The following is a 21,573-nucleotide window of genomic DNA, read 5'->3' as shown; positions in this document are numbered from 1 at the left end:
TAAAATTTTCTAAAGCAGTTGTAGAGTTTCGCAGCCTATGGGTGTGTACCTGTTTCATAGTCTCCTGAACAGAAATACTGCGAGAGCCTCTAGAGAATAACCGTTTTCTTCAAATAATTTATTTAATACATATTAAAATAAATATGTACTTACACACACATACATATATACTCAGAGCCATGTCAGTCTTACAATTAAAAAAGTAAAAAAAAAATCAGGATTGGCACAATAAGATATTCGAAGAATTTGCAACATAAGGGCTGGATTCCAGTTCTTGCCCGAACAGCGGTTGCTTCATGAGCCACGATCGGTTTATAAGCAGCACTGGTGTTTGAGAGCAGTCAGTGTGGGCTGAAGGCTTAAGTGCAGGGCTGAGAGGCGGCAACTCAGGTTCAACATACTGCTCAGCTATGAAGCCCGCAGAGGAGGCTGCCTTGGACAAGTCTCTGGCTTTATGCCTACCGATCTGGCAGGGTGGTTGAAATGTTTAAACACTGAACTTTTTGTAGGACGGAAAGCAGTTGGCGCTGACCACTGGATAGAGGAACTGAGATTCCGTGTAATTTAAGAAACTGAAATTTCGTAGACTCAGAACCTCTTTACCAGGGCAGTGTGAAAGGTGGGACATTGGTCCACCCGCCCTTCCAAGTTTGCTCTGCCATTGACACCTGTGCAGAGCGATCAGGGCTGTGGGTGGGATGAAATGTTTGATTTGTGGAAATCTTCCTCCCTCTGGACATACTAGAAGCAGCGTTGGGGTGGAATTTCCAGTAGCAGCTGAAACATGCTTGTGCTTGCAGAATACAAGCGAGTTGACTACATACATAACAGTTCAGTCCTAACATCAGTGTCAAACCAGTTCAGATTAGCTCTGGGCAAGATGCCAAGGCTGGCTCTTTGGGTCTGATTTTCCCATGATAGCAGACAGATATGGTAGCAGTGTTGTGTTACTGTAAGTGGCTTACAGTATCGTTCTACCCCTCACAACAAGCTTGTGAGGTAGAATGAGAGACTTGCTCCAAACTGTCTTCCATGGTGGGTCATTAGACCAGCCCAGGTTTCAGTTTTTCTGTCTGTAAAACAGGAGGGAGAGGAAAACCACCTGAGCAGCAATCGCAGTTGGGTAGTGTTTCCGACTGTGTTTGGTATGGGAGGGTCCCTAATGCCATTTGGCATTCATGTCTAATAAGTGACCCCCACCCCAATGCAGATGGTGACCTGATTGCTTCTGAAATTGTAAGGACTAAATCCTGGGCTGGAAGCTTTGAACAGCTCCCCCACCCCCAAGAGTCAGGCGCATGATGGAGAACCAATGCCTCTCAAAGGCCCTTTCAGCTGGAGGCAGATCAGCAGGAGGGAAAACGGGATGTTGATTCCACCGAGTCTTTTGTCTTGAGTTTTGTCTTCTCACTGCCTGCTACCTGTTACCTGCTCCTGCAAAAAGAGAAAGCAGAGCAAACTTATTTCTCTGTGTGGCTTCAGCAGATGAGATTTTACTGACTTTAAAGCAATAGGGGAGGCTAGGAAGAACGCCACTGGGCTCTGCCATTTGCTTCAGCCAGGTACGGAGGACTTGGAGAGGCAGCAGCCACAGTGCTGCTATGTTCTTTCTGATCTGGAAAGGGCTCCTAAGATCTAGCAGGGCTTTGTCTCTTGACAAGAAAGCCAGGCGGCCACTATAGTGCAGCCGGCAAGAGTGCTGGACTTGGAAGGGCAGAACCCGAGTTCTAATCCTTGTCCATTGGGTAGTTTGGGGTAAATCATTGTCTCTCTACCTACATTGTTTTCACAGAGAATAAAAGAACTGGGTCACTCTATTGTACACCTCTGATCTTCTTGCTCAAGGAGAACATAAACGCATAATAACTGGCCTATTGGTTCCAAGTACAAAACAGCATTCCAACTGTGGGATTCCCTACAAGATGATCGCTGCCATGATGGCAAGAGACATGGGACTCTCGGTTTGGCAGTCAGTTTTTGCAGGTGCATCATGTATGGGGAAGCCAGCAACAAAATCTCAGCAAAGCAAACGCATGTATGGATTTTTGGATCACATCCAGAGAGAGCAGGAAGCATAAACTGTGAGCATCCAAACAGCCATCCTGTTTCTATGACTCCAAGAAATTACCCCCTAATGCCAGGACGGTCAGGATTCAATGGGTTTCTCCATCCTACCTGTAGGATTATTGTTCAGACAGCTATCTTCGTCCTTCACGACTGGGCCAGGAGGTGTTTGCACATCGTAGTAAGCAGACCACACAAGTTCCATGATCCAGTCCTCGTAGGCATTGACTGCTGTGTAAACTCCTGGACGCATCACAGTCCCGCAGCCCTTTCCGAAGCTGGAGATACCCGCCAAAAACCAGGAGCCCTTCTCATTGCAAATCAGAGGTTCCCCAATGCTCTCCTAGAGGCCCAAAAGCAGAAAGATTATCCTTTCAGTATGCCAGATGCCAAAAAGACGATACCACCAAAGCCTGATACAAAATGTGTCTGTATTCATGTGTGTATAGATATATAATTTCCTGTATATCCACCGCTTTATAAACAACAAACATCCAAATCACAACATATTGAAAGGAACAGTCAATGCCAATAGTAGCTTTTTAGTACAGCTCAGTGATATTAATAGCAGTACCCATAAGTTCACATTAGCTTCTATATTAAAAACCAGTATGACCACTAAGATTAATGGTTCCTAATGGTTTTCAGCACAAGCCCAGTTTTGGCAAGAAAGCTGGCTTCTACCAAGTTAGAATAATGTGGCAAGAACTCATAAGTGAGTTCTCATCCAGGGGTGGAATGGGATTCAAGGAGGGAAGGAGTGGAGCCAGAATTACCAGGTTCCCTTTTCTGTTTTCCTGGGGTAGGGGAGGTAGGAGAACTGACAGATGAAGTCAACTAGTTCTTCGGTGGACTGTCCCTAGATAGCAGAAAATGCCAGGCACTTTCAGATTTAAAACTGATACATCTGGAGAATAATAGTTTGTTCTTATTGAGAATTTCAGCACCCCAAGAAGTTTGGACAGCTCCCGGGGGCTGTCCTCTATCCATGTGCTTGGGAAAGGAGGCGAGGGCTGAGGGAGAAACGTTGGAACAGGCTAGCAAGAAGGGCAGCTTTGTCAGCTTCTAAGTATGACGCTTGGCATCGTTAACCCACCTGGCAGGGAGGGCATAAAAACCAGAGAATCCTTTTGCTAGAAACTGTACTTTTATGGGGTCATCTTTGTTGCCTTTTCCCAATTCATCTCTCTCTTTGGATGTGCATCGGATAAACATCGGATAACTGAATCGTAGCCTTAGTCGTAGACTCGCTTAGTTTTCTTCCCACAAGGCCCAGCCGTTCAGATATTTCACATACAGGAATGGGGCGGGTGGGGAGGTCTCTTGCTGGAGACAACCTTGCCTGGATCCTAGGGCCAAAAACGGAGATTCCGGCGCACACACTCTGGCAGCTGGCATTTAAGACCATTGCAGGGGGTGGGTGGGTGGGACAGTCAATCCAGACCCAAAGAATTAATCCCCAAGATGGTTGCTGTTCTACCCAAAAGTAGAGGATCTGAAAGTCTCGTGCCTAAATCCTCTTTAAACACACACACTCCAAAGCAGCTTTCTGGCTTTCTCTGTATGTCCGATAGCCAGTGAATTGCGGGGTACAGCAGGCCACATTTAGATCAAACTATTTTTTTTTAATTATGAAAAGTTCACACCTAATAAATGAGTGTAATCAACCCTTACCCATTTCTATACATGAGAAGATCATAAATTTGTGATTCTTCCACAGGTGGAAAACAAGCTGCAATATTGCATTTATTTATTTACTTTATTTATACCCTGACTTTCTCCCCAATGGGAACTCAAAACAGCTGATACTGTTTTCTGTTCCATCCTCACAACAATCCTGTGAGGTAGGTTAGGCTGAGAGTGTCTGATTGGTCAAAGGTCAGCCAGCAAGCTTGCATATGGCAGACAGGATTTGAACCTGGGTCTCCCAGATCCTAGTCTGAAACTCTAACCACTGCACCATGCTGGCTCTCTTACAATGCCATCGTAAGCAGAGTTACTCCGGTCTAAGCCCGTTGATTTCAATGGATTTAGACTGGAGTAACTCTGTTTAGGATTGCAGTGTTTTTCTGCTAACATTGCAGGAGCGGTTACTTGCAGGCTTCATTCATCTATCTCTGTACTGGCTCTCAGCCAGAGCAATTTCAGGAATACAGGAATAAGAAGGAGTTTAGCTTGGAGTTGACCGCTTGTTCCCTGAGCATGCAAAGGCGGTCCTACCACAGGGTAATGTCAGCCTGCTGCCTCGGGGAGCACCATCAAATGCAACTGAGCAGGAAGCAGACAGATGTGGTGCACGGTAAGAATCCACTGGGAAATTTCTTGTGCATGAACCACTGAGAAGTATGGAAAAGCTCACAATCGTTTCAGGAGGGCTTGCAAAGGAGACCACCCTGATGGATTGGGGCTCATGAGAATTCGCAAAAGGGATGTTCAGTCTCAGACAAGAGTGGCCCTATACTGAACACTTAAGAAGTGATAAGACCCTGTCCCCTTTCCTATCCCCCGATGGGTGATGGCTTCTTACCTCACAGCGCATGGTGCTTTTATGGGGCATCGCACACAGCATGTCGGATCTGATGGGGATCTCATGGCCAGGGTCACTGGTCACATTGTAGTGGCAGTTACAAGTCCGGGGGCCAAGGATTTTTACCTCCACACCCCCTGGAGAACTCAGCATATGAGGCTTATCTGCAAAAACATGGGGAAATATATTTGGTTAAGAGGAGAAGCTCCAAATCCTGCCATAGGATTCCCCGTCGCCACATCAGCCCTTGGGATTTCCTTTCCACCAATCCTTTTCTTCTGAAATATCAGGGACTTCCACAACTGGAAGAAGAATGCTGGGTAAACTGGGAGCTTAATGGGATGTGCTCTTGCTTGGATCTAACTAAATCACCATATTTTGAACTGGGCTGGAAGTATCCCCCCAGGCCATGGTCTTTAGGGATCCGGGAGGATGAAGCAGATATCTTTTCTAGCACGGTGGCTTGGCTCACTCAGTTGCGTGGCCTGTAGTTGTCTGCTCTGCAATGCAACGTGCTCTCTTCTTGTAGCATGTTAGGCACCATTTGATCCATGGAGGGTTTCATAGAGCCAAGCTACAAGTGACGAATGACACTTGAACGGCAAGTGAATAGACTCACGTGTATTCCTCCCTGTTCACTTGCGCTCCACTCGATCACTACGTAGTGTTCAGTATAAGGCCACTCTTGCCTGAGACTGAACATCCCTTCTGCGAATTCTCCCTGTTCGCTTGCACTCCACTTGGAACGCAAGTGGAACGCAAGCGAACAGGAAGGAATACACGTGAGTCTGTTCACTTGCCGTTCAAGTGTCATTCGTCACTTGTAGCTTGGCTCATAGTCTTCCCTTGTGACAGGCTGTATGTAAAGGGGACTCTTCAGCCCTTTTCTTCCCAATTCTACAAACTCAAGGAAGGGGGAAACCACCTTGTACTCCTGATACTTCCTGAGAAGAGGAAACAAAGCATATCCCCAAAGAGCCTAGGCCATACTACAGATCAGAACTGGAGGCCCCAGAACCAAACTGACATTCACCAGGGAGCACCAACTGTCCATCCCAGCTCAGTCTGCATCTCAGAGGCAAAAGGTGCCTGGTGATAGTGGAGGCTGTGGCGATGGGACTTTGGGAGAATGTTGGGGAAGTCTGGTCCTCCCCCGCTCTTCAAAGTGTCCTTAAAGTGAAACTAACTGCGGACATGGGACTTGGCCTCAAACAGAAGAACATAAGAATAGCTATGCTGGATGCAGTCAAAGGCCCAGCATCTGTTCACACAGCGGCTGACCAGCTGCCCCTAGGAAGCCTGCAATCAGGACGACTGCAACAGCATCTCCCAGTGAAAAAATCAGGCATCCCATTCAGTCTATAAAATACAAAGTGCAGCCCCTCGGTTTGCTTTGGGTTGTTCAGGGAAGGAACAGAGGGTTTAACCCTTCCACTTTTGACATCTTCTGGGCATGGAGCAGGGATAATTGGGTGTGTGAGGGGGGAGGTAGTTGTGAATTGCCTGCGTTGTGCAGGGGGTTGGACTCGATGACCCTGGAGGTCCCTTCCAATAATAATAACAACATTTGATTTTTATACCGCCCTTCAGGACAACTTAATGTCCACTCAGAGCGGTTTACAAAGTGTATTATTATTATCCTCACAACAATCACCTTGTGAGGTGGGGTGGGGCTGAGAGAGCTCTGAGAGAGCTGTGACTGACTGTAGGTCACCCAGCCGGCTTCAAGCAGAGGAGTGGGGGATCAAACCCGGCTCTCCCGATTAGAGTCCTGCTGCTCTTAAACATTACACAAAACTGGCTCTCTATGATTCTATGAACTTCCACTTCTCTTCACTATTTGAAATTGGGCTCCCCTGATTTGTTATTAGCATTTGAACTGTGTTTTTAAAGGACACATCCTTTCTCCTTGAAAATGCTAATAGCAGAGCTGTGGGAGTTGGTGGAACTAAGCAGAAGGAAGTTGGAAGGGTTAATCCTCCTCTCCTTTCCCCTGGGGAAAAATGCGGCTGGAACTGACTACATTTTCTGTTTTATGGACAGAGTGAGATGGGTGATCTTCTCTGTTTCAGCCTTCAGACTATGAACTAGATGATCAGCCTCTGACTGGACTGTACCACTTCATACTGCAGTTGACGGTTACTGCATGTTGGGGGAGAGAGGTATACGCTTGCCTTTCCATGCCACTTTTCTGAGTGAATGGAATTATTTTGTACAAGGGAGCACTAAATTATGCGAGCCTCCCCAACAATGGTATAGCCCTGACAGAGAGATCTGCCACCTCAGTTAGCCTAGGCCTAAGATAAGACCCTATCTGGCATTCACTACCAACTGCTTAGTTTCATGAATCAGCTTTGTGTGATTGTCATGTTCTGGGATTAAAGCTAATGGCTCCTGGAAGAGAATGCCCGTGTAGTCCTCTGTCCCCACTCCACATACCCATTTTCCGTCCACGGGTCCAGCAGGTAGAGCTGAATGGGAACTTGTGGGTTTTATACGGGGCGCAGATCGGCCGGATGTAGTCGTTGAACTCTACGGGATGGGCCAATTGGGCCACAGCAATATCAGACCCTTCGGTTACGTTGAGGTAGAGGCCATGGAGGACAATGTTCCGAAGAGACCTCCTCTCTTGCCACTCGTGTTTTAACCCCACCTTCTTCTCGCCCAGCAGGACCTCCCAGCCCTCAAGTTCCTGGCGCCTGCAAGACAACAGCAAACTTCATTATACACACTATACTTTGCTCTGAATAATTTAACTCGAGGCTGTAAAATCTGGCTTTTCTTGGCACTGAATCAAGATGTTAGCACAGAGTGGCATGCTTGCTGCTATTTACCCAGCATGCTTCATGTCCCCACATGGGCCATTTCCCGCCCAGTCCCCTTTGCTTACCCAATGAAGCACTGTGCAGCTGTCACGATCCAGTCTTCTGAGATCAAGGTGCCTCCGCAGGTATGCTGCCCATTGTGCTGCAGGCTCACATACCATGGCCAGAGTCCCTCTGCACCCAAGCCAGGTGTGTCCTGTTTCAGTGTCCCACAGCCTGGAAACAGAGTAAAATATGAAGTAGTCCCAACACCTTCTACTCCCCAAAGCCAACCAGATCCCATTGAATTTGGCTTAGAACCCAAACCCATCAAGTTACATACAAGGACAAAGGATTTGCTTCATATGATTTTGAACCTCCCATGCTTGACTACTGTAGGGGGGGGATTTACATGGGGCTGCCCTTGAAGATGAGCCAGAAGTTCCAGCTGAAACAAAATACTCCAGCCTGTCTTGAGTTAAAATGTCAGGGAACAGGAGCATGTGCAGGCTTTGTTTGGTCAGCTACACTGATTTGCTGTTATGTTTCCAGGCTTATGCTTCATAATGCCTGGGGTCGATATAGAGACTGCCCCTCTCCATAGCAATCTTCCCATCATCCCTTTCTCGTGTCAGATTAAGCTTCTTCAGGTATCCATTGTCTGTGCAATACAAACACCTACCACTAGGGGGAGGACCTGTACAGCTGTGGCCCTTTGGATTTACTTATTGGACTTAATTACTTAAGGTCTTGCTTTGGAATTGAGAAATTGTCCTACTTTAGAAGGCTGGCAAAATCTTCCTGACCTTTGGGATTTCTTTCTAGAGTATCTTTTCTAAATATCTGATATTTTTGTGGTTATTTTTCTGTTTTGTAGAGCAGATTGTTGGTGTGAACAAAAGCCCCTAGAGAATAAAGAACCATACCTGTACACAAATATTTGTCCGTTGTATTGGGCCGGGGCTCTGTCTGATTAGCAAAGGTAGCCCCTTTGACATGGCTCTGGATCCAGTCAGCATAGGCCTTGGTCTCTGTCAGGATTATAGGCCCATTGAAACGTTCACAGCCCATGGAGAAACTCATAATCCCTGCCTGGAACCATTGGCCATCCTCCAAGCAAACCAGCGGTCCGCCTGAATCACCCTGAGACAAAAAGAGAGGCTTTTTACTATTTTTTGTACGCTGTGACACAGCTGTGGGCCAATCTTTCCTTTCTTAGGAGCCCTGAAGTCCCACCTCTTCTCCAGTGGAAACCTTGCCCAGTCTCCCTAAGGATTCCTTGTTTTCAAAAATTTATTTTTATTAGTACAAAACAAAAAGAAAAGAAAAAAGAAAACAGTGCTGGCTACAAAAACACTGTTAGCAAATCTTTAAAAAGTTTCCAAGTAGCTAAAAATCAGTCCACACCCAATTGCCATCTATATGCTCTACATTCAAATGCTGGAAAGTTTATAAGGTCCTCAGTCCAGTGATTTCCAGGAGGTGGACATTTGTCTTTCCAGTGTTTAAGTGTTTTAGCAACTGTAAGGGCATGGAGGGTCCATTGCCACTGCCCATCAGTTAGATTCAGGGGTCATTTCGCAGAAAAAGAGCTGGAGGAACTCATTAGCATAACTCATCAGCATATGCCACCCCCTTGCCATCATCAGAAGCGTGTCATTAGCATAACTGATTTGCATATGCCACACCCCCTGACATCACCTATCCTGGCTGTTTTGGACCCATTCAGGGCCGAAATTGGGCCCAAAATGGCAAAAAGGGTCTGAAAATGGCTGAAAAGGAGCCCAAAATGGTCAGGAATCAGGATCAGACCACTGCTGAGTAGGAGAGTGATTTCACCACCCATCAGAGGCCCGATCCTGGCCATTTCAGGACCAATCCTGGCTGTTTTGGGCCTGATCCTGGCCATTTTGGGTCCGAACTGGGCCGTTTTGTCCCCGATCCTGGCTGTTTCGGCTCCAATCCAGGCTGAAATAGGCACAAAATGGCCAAGAGTCAGGTGGGCGGGGCCACCTAACATGTGACTTCTTTGGGGAACTGCCGGAATGGTGTTCCTGTGCGTTCCCCCTCAAAATGAGCCCTGGTTAGATTCCAAGAGACAGGCAAATAGTTTAACAGTACATGAACATCCTCAAAAATAAATGAATATCCTAATACACAATTAATATGATTCATAACTTCCTCCCGAAAGAGCTGAGTGACTGAACATGTCCAAAACATATGCTTAAAAGCTGCTTCTTGTGAATTACACCACCAACAATTAGACACTGTGCTTAAACCTTTAGTAAGGATCCATAGCAAACAGGTATATGGCTTAAAGCCTTATCCCATTGTTTTATTGGGTGCTCGTTATTCCATTCATCTCCCCCCTCTGGATTCCTTCACTAGATACCGCCTATGTCTCTGCAGCCTAGAAACCTGGGGAGGGGGGGCTGAGTTTGAAAAAGGAGAGAAGCTTTGTTGGTTTGCTGTAGCTGTGAGCACATCTGTATAAAGCACCAGACCTGTTTCTCCCTCCTTTGAGAGAATCACGCAAGTTTCCCACTGACCTTGCAGGGCCCCCTCTTGCGGTCAGGAGTCATGGCACAGACCATGCCGGGCTTGGCAGGGCGGATGATCTTCCTGTCCCGCAGGTTGTTGTAAATGCAGTTACAGGTGTCTCTCGACAGCAGGTCTAGGGTCATCTCCTGGAGATGCATAGGGTCCGACAGAGAAGCTGCAAGAAGCAGGGTGGGGGGATGAGAGATTAGAATGCTGGGATTCTGGCCCTTCTTCACATCCTAAGCCAGATGTTTAATGAAGCTATATTGATGCTACATGGGGTTCCCATAGATTTGGGACTGACCTCATTCATGCCAGCTTAACCTCAGTTAACCTTACTGCTTCAGGTGTTCCCAGACCATTCACAGGGTGAGGGTCCCTTTGCCTCCTCCTTGAACCCCACTTCATTCCAGAGCCAGGAGTCTGTCAACCACACAGGGATTGGTCTTTCCAGCTTCTGCATTACAGCAGAAGTGCCACAGAAAAAGGGATGACGAGGAGGAGGGGGAGCCCGTGGCACAACCGTTAGACTGACAGACTGGGGCCTGGGAGATCCAGGTTCAAACCCCCACTGGCCATGAAACTCTCTGGGTGATCCTGGACCAGTCACACACACAGCTCATAAGAGGAAAAAATGGAGGTGGGGAGAGAACCATGCAGGCTGCCCTCAACTCTTGGAAGGAGGGCCGGGATACCTACATATGCACGTGCCATCAAGTTGCCACTGACTTATGGAGACCCCAGCAAGGGGCTTTCAAGGCAAGTGCGAAGCAGAGGGGGTTACAATTGTCTTCCTCTGCAGAGCCTTCCTTGGAGGTCTCCCATCAAAGTTCCAACCCTGCTTAGCTGCCAAGATCGAGCTATACCATGCAGACTTCCCTCCCAAGGAAGGACGGGATAAGAACATATTAAATAAATGGGTGCATACCAAGCCCCTTTTTTTTCACTGAACCTGCTAGGTTACTTGTCTGTCAATTTGAGGGATCTCTGCTTGCAGCTTCTGGGAACACTGCCTTACATCCTACCACTCTGCTCAGCTTACATCCTACCACTCAGCTTGGCTGAAGCCTTCCGCTGGCCTCAGAGGCCTTCCTCTGATGCATCACGCTTGACTCAATGGAGTGGTAGGATCAGGGCTTTTTTCCAGCAGGAACACAGTGGAACGAAGTTCCGGAACATCTTGAAAATGGTCACATGGCCGGTGGCCCCGCTCCCTGATCTCCAGACAGAGGGGAGTTTAGATTGCCCTCCACCTCGCTCAGCGGCACAGAGGGCAATCTCAACTCCCCTCTGTCTGGAGATCAGGGGACGGGGCCACCACCCATGTGACCATTTTCTCCGAGGGCAACCCACTGAGTTCCACCACCTCTTTTCCCAGAAAAAAAGCCCTGGGTAGGATACAAACCCCGCAATCCACTCCGCAAGATCCCATGAAACGACAATTCATATTGGAAGCTCCCCTGCTAACCTGTGCTGTTTTTTCACTCACCGTTCATGCCTATGTCCCCCCAACCGGAGACCCAGCACTGCGTCCCAAAGGCAAACTGGTGATTAGCGTAAGGCAGGCAGATGGGGGATATATCTCGGGTGAACTTCACAGGCTGCGCCAGGCGCACCAGGGCGATGTCGTTTCCTTTCTCGTAGTCAAGGTAGTTTTCATGAAGGATGATTTCCGAGATGTCACGCTCCTCCCCCCGGGGGAGATCCCCTGTCAGTTTCAGCTGCCCCAGCACCACCTTCCAGTCCTGGGGGACTATCTTGTACCCTATTCTGTAGGAGAGGGAGAGAGAAAGGAAATTTTTGTTATTCCTTCTGCTGATCAGGACAAGCCCTAGAGAGCAGCAGATGAAAGACAGGTGGACAGGAGCTCTGCTCCGCTCTGCTCCGCTCCGCTCCACCGTTAGCCTGGTGTGGCTCCCCCAGCCCATTCCCAGGACCCTTTTCCTCCCACTCCCATCTCGCAAGATGTCTTGAGGCACCATTTTGATAATAGGCTGATGTCATTTCCTAGCTAAGAGTGGGAGTTGCAAAGTCCCGAATTCAAATTCTGTCTCAGTTACAAACTCACTAAGTATCCTCTCCCAGCCTCTGCTCCCCCATAGAGGTAATAATAATATTATCTTGAATGAATATTGTAATAATCTTGTTTTGGATGGGCGGGGAACTACAAGTATTATATCAATCACGATGCCCAACATATACATCCCTATGGATTGCCTACCTTACATCTTCACAACAGCCCCAAGAGGTATGTGAGTATGAGAGAGTGACATTCCCAATATCACCCAGTGAGCTTCATGGCAGAGTGGGACTTCAAATCCCATCTCCTAGATTTTTGACTCTCTGACCACTACACAACACTGCCTCTCAAGGCTACTGCGCTGAGATCATGTGAACAGCAGTACATTGCATAATCTAGAAGGCTATGTATCGTGGGGAGGGTTGCCAGCTCCAGGTTGGGAAATTCCTAATGATTTGGGGGTGGAGTCTGGAGAAGGCAGGGGTTTGGGGAGGATAAGGATCTCAGCAAGGTATAATGCTATAGACTCCAAAGCAACCATTTTCTCCAGGGGAACTGATCACTGTGGCCTAGGAGCAGTTGTAATTCTGGAACAGAGCTCCAGCCACCACCTGGGGGTTGGCCACGCTAACAACTAAGCCTAGGTATTGCTATCTCTCCTAGGCTCACCACTTGGTCTGCTTTTCCCCTCATTTGGCATCCTGGCTCTCTCATTTGAATTGAACTTATAGAGCAACTACACCCAATCAAAATTTGGCATGCAAATAAACCTGGCCAAATAAGGCTGCCAATTGGCTACATTACTCCAAAGAGGTCAAAGTTCACTTCTCGCTCCAAAGGTCCCTTCCTATTTTTTTTCAGAAGGCAAAAAGGGGAAAGCCTGTTTGATTGGCACCTAATGGTCTGACTGGGTTGGGCCACAGATGAGAAACTGGTGGGAATGGGGGGTGTAGTAGGAAACTGGGATGGATGGACTCATTCTAAGAAGCAAGCCTTACTCAAGAAAGCAGTGAGCAGCCGTCAGGATCAATGTATGGCCGATGATGCTTCCACCACAAATATGCTCTCCATGGTACTGGATGCTGACTTGCCACGGCCACTCCCCTCTCTGAGCGTTCACTCCACCTGCCACCCGGGTAATTGGTCTTGGTTTGCCACAGGTTAGACCTGGAGAGAAAGAAGAAGGTAACAAACTCACTTCCTACTAAATAACCCGTTCTGAGGTCACATCTACACTGCGGTGTTATTAACAGTTTTCCCTGGGACTGCATCAAGGGCTGTAGAGAATCTCTGAGAATTTACAGACCTTCCCCCTCTTCAAACTTCCCTAGGGGAATCCAAAATAGTTAAACAGTGGTATGTTTTTAAAATTTATCTCAACAGCCCGTCTCTGGGTTCCCCTGACGTCTGAAGCAAGGCCTGCTCAGTTGTGGCCCCATACTTCTGGATTATCCCTCCCCTCTGCTGCCTGAAGTCCACCAGGCGCCTTCATCACCGGCCTTGAGGCGCCAGACCTTTCCGTCTGGCCAAGCTGCTCTGTTCCTTGGGTCAGGCGGCTGGGCTTGTTGCTGCTCTTTATTCCTATGTGTTTTTAATGTAATTTTCAAATTTTTTTTGTTGAATTGCCATGAGCCAATTTGGAAGAGTCTTTGGTATAGCCCCCTTAATCTGTGTCCTCAAAGGTCATGAAGTCCTAAGTACATGGAAACAGGCTTTTCTTTCACGTTCACTTCTGATCCCGCCCTCTCTCTTTCTTGCCTTACCTGCTGTTGAGATTTAGATGATAATCTACTTGGGGCAAGTACCTGCCTTTGTTCAGGCCTGTGAGGCTTTGTGAAATGTTTATTGTGTTAATAAAGCTGGTGACTGAGTCCCATGCTCATTTTTCCCCAAACTACCTCCCAAGACAAAGTAAAGCGCTAAGGAGCCATCTTGGCAGCTGCCTCTCTGAAAGAGGTTCAAGGGCTTTTTTGCACTTGGGAAAATTCAGCGCCAATCATATGTACGTTTTATTCTCTGGGCTACTCTGTTCACCTAATGAAAGTTTGAAAAGGGGGGGGAAGGACGGACAGGGAGATCTATCAAGTTCAAAGTACATACCTCCAGTAGTTGATCTTAGAAGAATACCTGGGTAGAAGAGAAAAATAGTTCAGAATGGTTGTTTCCATGCATCTCGCTTCTGTGTGTTATGCAAAATTTGCAAGAATGCGGAGACCTGTGACTGGAGACACAAAAGGCTGAATAGGGGATCCTAAACAAACTTATACCCTTCAAAGGCTGTTGATCTCAACAGGACTCACAAGGGCGTATCTTTGCTTAAGATTGTGCTTCAAGTCACTGAGTGGAGATGCTGCTGCACTAAAAACCTCTGCTTGTGTCCATTTAAAAGGAATTTTTCAGATTCATTTTCTTTTTCCTATAGGACTAGAGTTGCCAGCTGCCAGGGGTGGGGTGGGGTGTCCTGTCCCTAACAGATGTTTAATGGGTTTTTATTTTCCAGATGATTATTAGTAGAAGGCAGTAGGAAAAGAGAAAGACCTAAAATGAGATGGATGGACTCAATAAAAGAAGCCACGTCCTCCCGTTTGCAGGATCTGAGCAAGTCTGTTAATGAGTCTGTTAATGAGAGGACACTTTGGAGGTCTTTCCTACATAGGGTCACCATTGGTCGGAGGTAGGGTTGCCAGGTCCAGGCTGGGAAATTCCTGGAGATTTGGGAGGTGGAGCCTGGAGAGGGTGGGGTTCGGAGAAGGGAAGGGGCCTCAGTGGGGTATAATTCCATAGAGTCCACCCTTCAAAGCAGCTATTTTCTCCAGGGGAACTGGTCTCTGTTGCCTGGAGATCAGTTGTAATTCCGGCAGATCTCCAGCTAGCACCTGGAGGCTGGCAACCCTAGTCAGAGGTGATTTGTCGGCACATAAAACACAATTATTTACCTCCATGCCATGAAAAGCCTCAGCTGCCCGTTTCCAAGATGAAGCGCCCATTAAAGGGAATAGGACATTTTTCTCCAGACCTGTTAGCAACCCCAATGAAGCTGCTTTGGATCCCTTCTTTGCTTTTATATGTTCCAACTGCCCCTGTTTACCAAGGGCAGACCCTATTTTCTGGTACTGGTCCCTAGTAAGTCTGTGTCCCTGTTTGTGTCTTGTTCAAATGTTTGCTAATGTGACTTGCTAGAATTGCCCTTCTTCAGGGTTCACCCCATTCCACCTAGAATACACACCAGCCCACAAAACTGCCTTATTCTGAGTCGGATCACTGATCTATCAAAAGCGGTATTGTCTGCTCTGACTGGCAGCAGCTCCTCAGAATCAGGCAGAGGTCTTTTCACATCACCCAGTGCTTCGCCCTTTTAAAACTGGAGATGTCTGGAATTGAACCAGGGCCCTTCTGCATGTAAAGTGGATGGATTGTCAGTTCCAGGTTGGGAAACTCCTGGAGATTTGGGGGGTGGAGCTTGGAGAGGGCAGCGTTCAGGGAGGGGAGGGGAGGAGCCTCATTGGTGTATAATGTCATAGAGTTCACCCTCCAAAGCAGCCATTTTCTCCAGGGAAAGTTGTTTCTGTTGTCTGGAGATCAGTCATAATTGCGGGAGATCTCCAGCCACCCCTTGGAGGCTGGCAACCCTATCTACCATCCCCAGGCCCTGACTGAAAACTGACTGTATTTTATCTCTAAAGCACACAACTTAAGGAGTTTCATAGCCCCCACATGTTCTCAAAGCTAATTTTGAACAACAACAGACTGTAGGGCAATTTCATTTTCTAGCATGCCTTTAACCAAAAGAAGTATCATCCCACCTCAGACTGCCATTAGGAGTGTCCAGCTGATCTTAGAAGAATACCTGGGTAAAACAGTTCTTGTAAAGGAAATTCCATGCCAGCAGAAAACTAGCTCACTAGAGAAAAGTGCTGTCCTTTGAACAGCAAGATTCTCAAAAGCGAAGCATTTTTAACATAATGGAGTTTTCCAAAATATTATCCTCTAAGTTCTTCTTGCAGTCTGCAGTGGTGGTCCAGAGGGTTGCCAAGTCTGGTCTGGGAAATTTCTGGAGATTTGTGGTAGTACCTGGGAAAGGTGGAGTTTGGGGAGGGAGCTCAAACAGAATGTGATGTCTCTCTGCGACTTCCTTGTTTCCTAATCTGTATCATTTACAATACAGTCTGCTCTCTGAAGCCACCATTTCCTCCTGGGAAGCTAATCTCTGTTGTCTGGGGATCAGCTGTAATTCCACAATTCCAGACCTCACCTGGAGGCTGGTAACCCTCACGGTAGAATCTACCACCTCAGGTCATTCCGTTTCCCTATGTGAATTTGGTCCCAGATCCAGGAATCAGTGGTTGGTTGAGTGATGACATTTCTTCCCTGTCAATGCACTTTTCCCCCCTGGGCCTTCTCAATCAAACAGCTATTGCGTAATGGCAAGGGAAAGTCGTGATGAGCAGAGGAGCTCTCTAGTAAACAGTGATTCAGCGTCTCTTCCTCAGGGGCAACGATTCTGCAGAGTCAAATTTCTGCCAGGGCCTCCAAGAAAGAGGAAATTGTCATCCCCATTTTCTTTTCAGCAGAAAATCAACCGGCACGGGCCAATTAGGCAATTTGCCACATACACACACGGTCAACATCCTTAATCCGGTGTTCGCTGCCACGCCCAAATTCTCTTACTGACAGATTGAAATCCTTCCCTCTCTTGCCATTTGTCTTCTTTCCCTGCTGTTCCTTAAATAGCTGCCTGAATTGAAGCTGAGAGGGAGAGAGTGGCAAAGAACTGATAGAATTCTGCTCGTTGTGGATACTTTTCCAGCCTGCTTTTCTTGCCAAAATTTACAGAAGTTTGAGAAGGGGGAGGGGAACCTCTCCATCTCTAAATATAGTGCCAACACAGGGCAATTAGTCTGGTACATGAGTCCAGACAGTTGGCGCCTTTGATCACGCCCTTTTGTTGTTCTGTCCTAGGAACAAAATCTCTGGATTGCTACCCCTCCCTTTTAGGAACTTCTTACTAATTTTAAAAACAGGTTAAAGGAGCCATTTTCAAGGTCTAAGCCACACACCTTTGGATGCCAGAGTTTTCCAAAACAGCAGGTCAAAGCACTTTTTCTCATTGTCCTATCTATGTGGGGACTGGTGAGGGCAGAAGAGCACTCTGCACACGTGCAGAGGAATGCTATTCTTTACCAGCATTTCACGCATCCCCATCTGGTATTTGTAATAGGTTCTACGGCTAAAGCAGGGGGCGCACTGGCTCTAGGACCTTTTTTGGGCAGGAAAGACGGATTTGCCTTTTTGAAAAATCCTGATCACATTATTTGTCAGAAAACTGACAGGTACTGGACTGGGTTTCCTCTCTTCCTCTGAGGCTTGCCCATAGGAAGCTTTTGGTAGGGTTGCCAGCCTCCAGGTGGGGCCTGGAGAGCTCCTGTAATTACAACTGATCTTCAGAATACAGCGATCAGTTCCCCAGGAGAAAATGGCTGCTTCGGAGGGCGGACTCTATGGCATTATACTCCGTTGAGGTCCTTCCTCTCCCCCAAACTCTCTCCCCCCCGCCAAGGTCTGTCTCCAAAATTCCAGGAATATCTCAACCGAGATTTGGCCTCCCTAGCTATAGAGGCTATAGAGGAAGGAGATGCAGGACCTCAAATATAGAAAAAGAAGAATAACATGCCCAGCACCAGATTCGGGGTCTCTTGGATAAAACTACATCAATCATTTAAGGTTCTATGCCTTTAATGGTTGCAGGGCAGGCGGAAATTTAACAGGGACCATTATCCCCATCACTGCAACCTCTGGGCCAGAAAGCTGCACCCATTAGATTTCTACCTGTCAGCCAGCCATTTAAAAGCACCTCTTGTGGACCGAGCCTAGCAGAATCAGCAACCAGTACCAAAATGGGAGGGGGATTCTTTTCTACTCCCAGTATACTGTAAACACAAGAAAACATACACTAAGCTTGAGAAAACTCATCTATGCTAAGTTATACCAGGTGCAACTTCACCGCGAACTAAAAGGGAGGCAGTCCCTGAACGATTCCACAGGAGTGGCTTTGGGTATGTGAGAAAAGCGCTGTCTTTTGAATTTCTGCACATCAGACAATTGCTGAGTGTAGGAGGGCACAGAGTACAAAGCACCTGCGGTAATGATTTCTCTCAGTTCTTCCCACATAGTTATATTAGGAGAAAGAGGAATCAATTTCTATCTGTTCTTCCTACACAGTTATGTTAGGGAAAGAGAGACCTGATGTGTTGCATAGCTGTAAAAGGCAGAAGTGTCCCAATGTAGGAGTCCAGAGAGGACAAAGCCTCTGCCATAACAATTTCTACCGGTTCTTCATACACAGTTATGTTAGGAAAAGAGGAACCCGATGTGCTGCCCATCCACTTCCTCTTGTCTCTGCCCTTGTGTTTGGAGTTCGTATGAATCAGAGGACAGGCAACCCCCAACACCAACCCTCCCGTTACATCCAATCTATTGTGACAGATTTGAAGGGAAGTATTTCCTTCCTACATAATTCCCGCCACCACCACCACCACAAGGTCACTAACTTTTTAACCAGCCCCTGCTCCGGTGCTTTCTAACAATAACTTGATCAGCAGGCATTAGCTAAGGATAATGCTGAACTCGGGGCCCATGAACAATTTCACTGTGCTGATTTCTGGAACTAAGACTGCTGTTAAGAGCACAGGAGCAGGGCAGGGTGGGTTTCTTTTTCATCAGTTGGCAACCTCTACCCCATGCATACTCAACATCCTATAATCAGGGCTTAATTCCAAGAGAGAGAGAGAGGGTGAAATACACAGGTGGATATGGCAGAGTTTTGGCCTAGAAGCTCCATTAGAACGTCCTCCACAAACACTGCTAATTGTATTCTACACTTTGCCACAAGAAATTTTTAAAAAACCTCCTGAGATTAGATTGTCATGCTCAAATTCACTACTTAAACAAATCAACTTCTTGGATTCTTTTCAGTCCAGGCTTGCTGATGGAATCTCAGCCTCTTTCAGAAGTAGCTTGAATGCTTTGTCCCCATAATAGGCATTAGCAGGCACTGGTTTTCTCCATACCCAAAAGCTACCAGAAGAGGTAAGTGCTGCTGAGCACATATGGACTGCATTTCCCTCATCTCTGGAGCCCTAGTTAGCCATGAGATAAATGCCCACTCTTCCAATTTGAACGATGTGGCTACCGGGAAAATGTCAAGACCTCACACCTCTCATTGAAAGAGCTGCTTCCATCCCCAATTGTAGAGGGGTGGCCATCTTACCCCATTGCAGTAAGAATAAAGAAGAATCTTGGGGTACCTTCAACATTTTTATTCCCACATAAGCTTTTTTGGAACTGCAGCCCACTTCCAAGATCTTCCTGAAAACCTTATGCTGGAGTTTTGAACGTGCCCCCAAATCCCCACTTTCTTATCCATCCATATACAGAAGTAACATTCTCTCTCTACTTCAAATGTCTGTCCATCTCCCACTTATTTCCTGCCTGTCCCCTTCCCCTGCACCTGTCTATCCATCATCAGCCAAATATGTCTGATCTCTTGCTCGCCATCTCTCTCTCTCGGTCTCTTACAGTTCAATCCTATACAGAATTTATTGGTTTCAATTAGGCACTTGGAGTGGAGTAATTCTGCATGAGACTGAATGCACACACACAAATCTGCCTTCTAGTGAGTCTCGCCATCATTCCATCAAGGTCAGTATTGTCTACTCTGACTGGCAGCAGCAGCTCTCCAGGGCCTCCGGCGGAGTCTTGCACATCACCTGCTGCCTGATCCTTTTACCCGGAGACGCCAGGGATTGAACCTGGAACCTTCTGCATGCAAAGCAGAGGCTATTCCACTGAGCCACAGCCCCCTGTATTGTCCCAAACCTCTCTCTAGCTATTTACTCCTCTGCCCTTGGAGAGTTGGAGACACGTCCTCATCCATCCATCCAACCCCTCAAATCCACCCACATGCTCATCCATGCAGCCGTCCACTCTCAACCAATTCTGGCACATGGGCTGCACGCAACAGGAACTCACCCATCACGACCAGTAGCCACAGCAGTGCTGTGCTGGCAAACTCTTTGGTGTACTTTCCCATCTCTGCAGATCTTCTCTTTGTGTCTGCCTGATCCCCGGGGATCCAGCTTTATATGCCTCTCGTGCCCATTGCAGGAGGAGGCGCTCCAGGTCACCCCGCCCCACCACACCTCATCAGTCTTGCACAATGTGGCATTTTTCTGCATGTGTAAGAACTTGCCGTTAGTCATCGCTGGGACTCTGTATGCTTTGGCAATGTATTGGCAACATTGGTCCTGCTGACCTGACAAAAGGAAGGGAAAAAGTGGATTTATGGCGGTTTCACCAGCCTCTTCCTAGGCACTTTCAGGGTAGATTCAGAAAGTATTTTTCATATAGGGTGGAAGTGGGGGAGACATATAAGGGAATATGCAACATTTTGTATTTTTATTAAAGCATCTATGAAATATGGACACTTTACAAACATCTCGATAAGACCAGGCACACATGTATGTCTTCATTCTCTGAACTCCCAAGGAGTTTTATCTAGTCTCTCATGGCTCTACTAAATTTTAATCAGTCTATGATAAAAAGGTTGTTCGCGTTTTAGGAAAATTAAAAAAAAGCTTTCAAGTTCTAAGAAATAGAAATATTATACCCTTTAATTTTTTTTCACATGGAAAGTTTATTGTTGGTTATAATTACATACACACAGAGAAAAGGGAAAAAATATACATATATATCCAAGCAAAGGGGAGGGGAGAAAAATTCATACACAAGAAACAGAATAATCTACAACAACAAATCATAAAAGACAAATGGGTAAATCCAGGGCTTTTTTTCTGGAAAAGAGGTGGTGGAACTCAGCTCCCAGGACCACACAATGATGTCACTTTGGGTCAGCTGAAACAAGGGGGTAGTTTTTAAAAGTTAAATCGCTGTCAGCGAAAATGGTCACATGGCTGGTGGCCCCGCCCCCTGATCTCCAGACAGAGGGCAATCTAAATTCCCCTCTGTCTGGAGATCAGGGGGCGGGGCCACCAGCCATGTGACCATTTTCAAGAGGTGCCGGAACTCCACTCCACCACATTCCAGCTGAAAAAAAGCCCTGGGTAAATCTTATCACTTATTTTGTCATTCAGGAATATAATAAATGTTGTCCAGTGTTTATTAAATGTATCAGGTCTTTTAAAATTGCTTCTTCAGGATATACTATATTGATAGTATGTTTGATAGAGTTTACGTAAAAGAATAAGAATGTGCTTAGAGTAAGAGATATTATGATTTAAAGTTGGTAGGAAAATATAAATGAAATAGATTTAAGTAATAAGAAGGGTTAAGGGTTGGAAAGCTGTTGGAAGTCAATAGGGAGGGGGGAGGAAAAGGGTGGGGGACAGAGTAAGGGGAAAAATGGGATTATATGTGTTAAATTTGGAAAATTTTCTTTTGTTTTTCCACTCACCAATAAAATTTTATTTTAAAAAATAAAAATTAAAATAAAATTGCTCCTTCAGGTTCTATGATAATATATCCAGAGGAGTTAACCGTGTTAGTCTGTAGTAGCAAAATAGAAAAAAGTCCAGCAGCGCCTTTAAGACTAACCAACTTTA

General features: G+C 46.6%; 1 protein-coding gene across 1 annotated transcript; it reads right to left on the bottom strand.

Annotated features, from left to right (window-relative positions):
* Nucleotides 1–97: 97 nt before the first annotated feature.
* LOC129340526 (serine protease 53-like) lies at nt 98–20,214 on the bottom strand. The gene is given in 12 exon segments (XM_054995368.1): nt 98–1,434; nt 2,176–2,407; nt 4,592–4,755; nt 7,031–7,290; nt 7,482–7,632; nt 8,322–8,538; nt 9,945–10,111; nt 11,426–11,706; nt 12,955–13,123; nt 14,057–14,083; nt 19,985–20,082; nt 20,084–20,214. Coding segments are annotated over 12 exon segments (1,914 nt in total). The 3' UTR covers nt 98–1,417.
* Between the last annotated feature and the right edge of the window lie 1,359 nt (nt 20,215–21,573).

The sequence above is a fragment of the Eublepharis macularius genome, chromosome 12, assembly GCF_028583425.1.
Source record: "Eublepharis macularius isolate TG4126 chromosome 12, MPM_Emac_v1.0, whole genome shotgun sequence".
In the NCBI taxonomy this organism is placed as follows: Eukaryota; Metazoa; Chordata; class Lepidosauria; order Squamata; family Eublepharidae; genus Eublepharis; species Eublepharis macularius.
The sequence above is the reverse complement of the archived record's forward strand: the minus strand, read 5'-3'. Positions and strand labels throughout refer to the sequence as shown.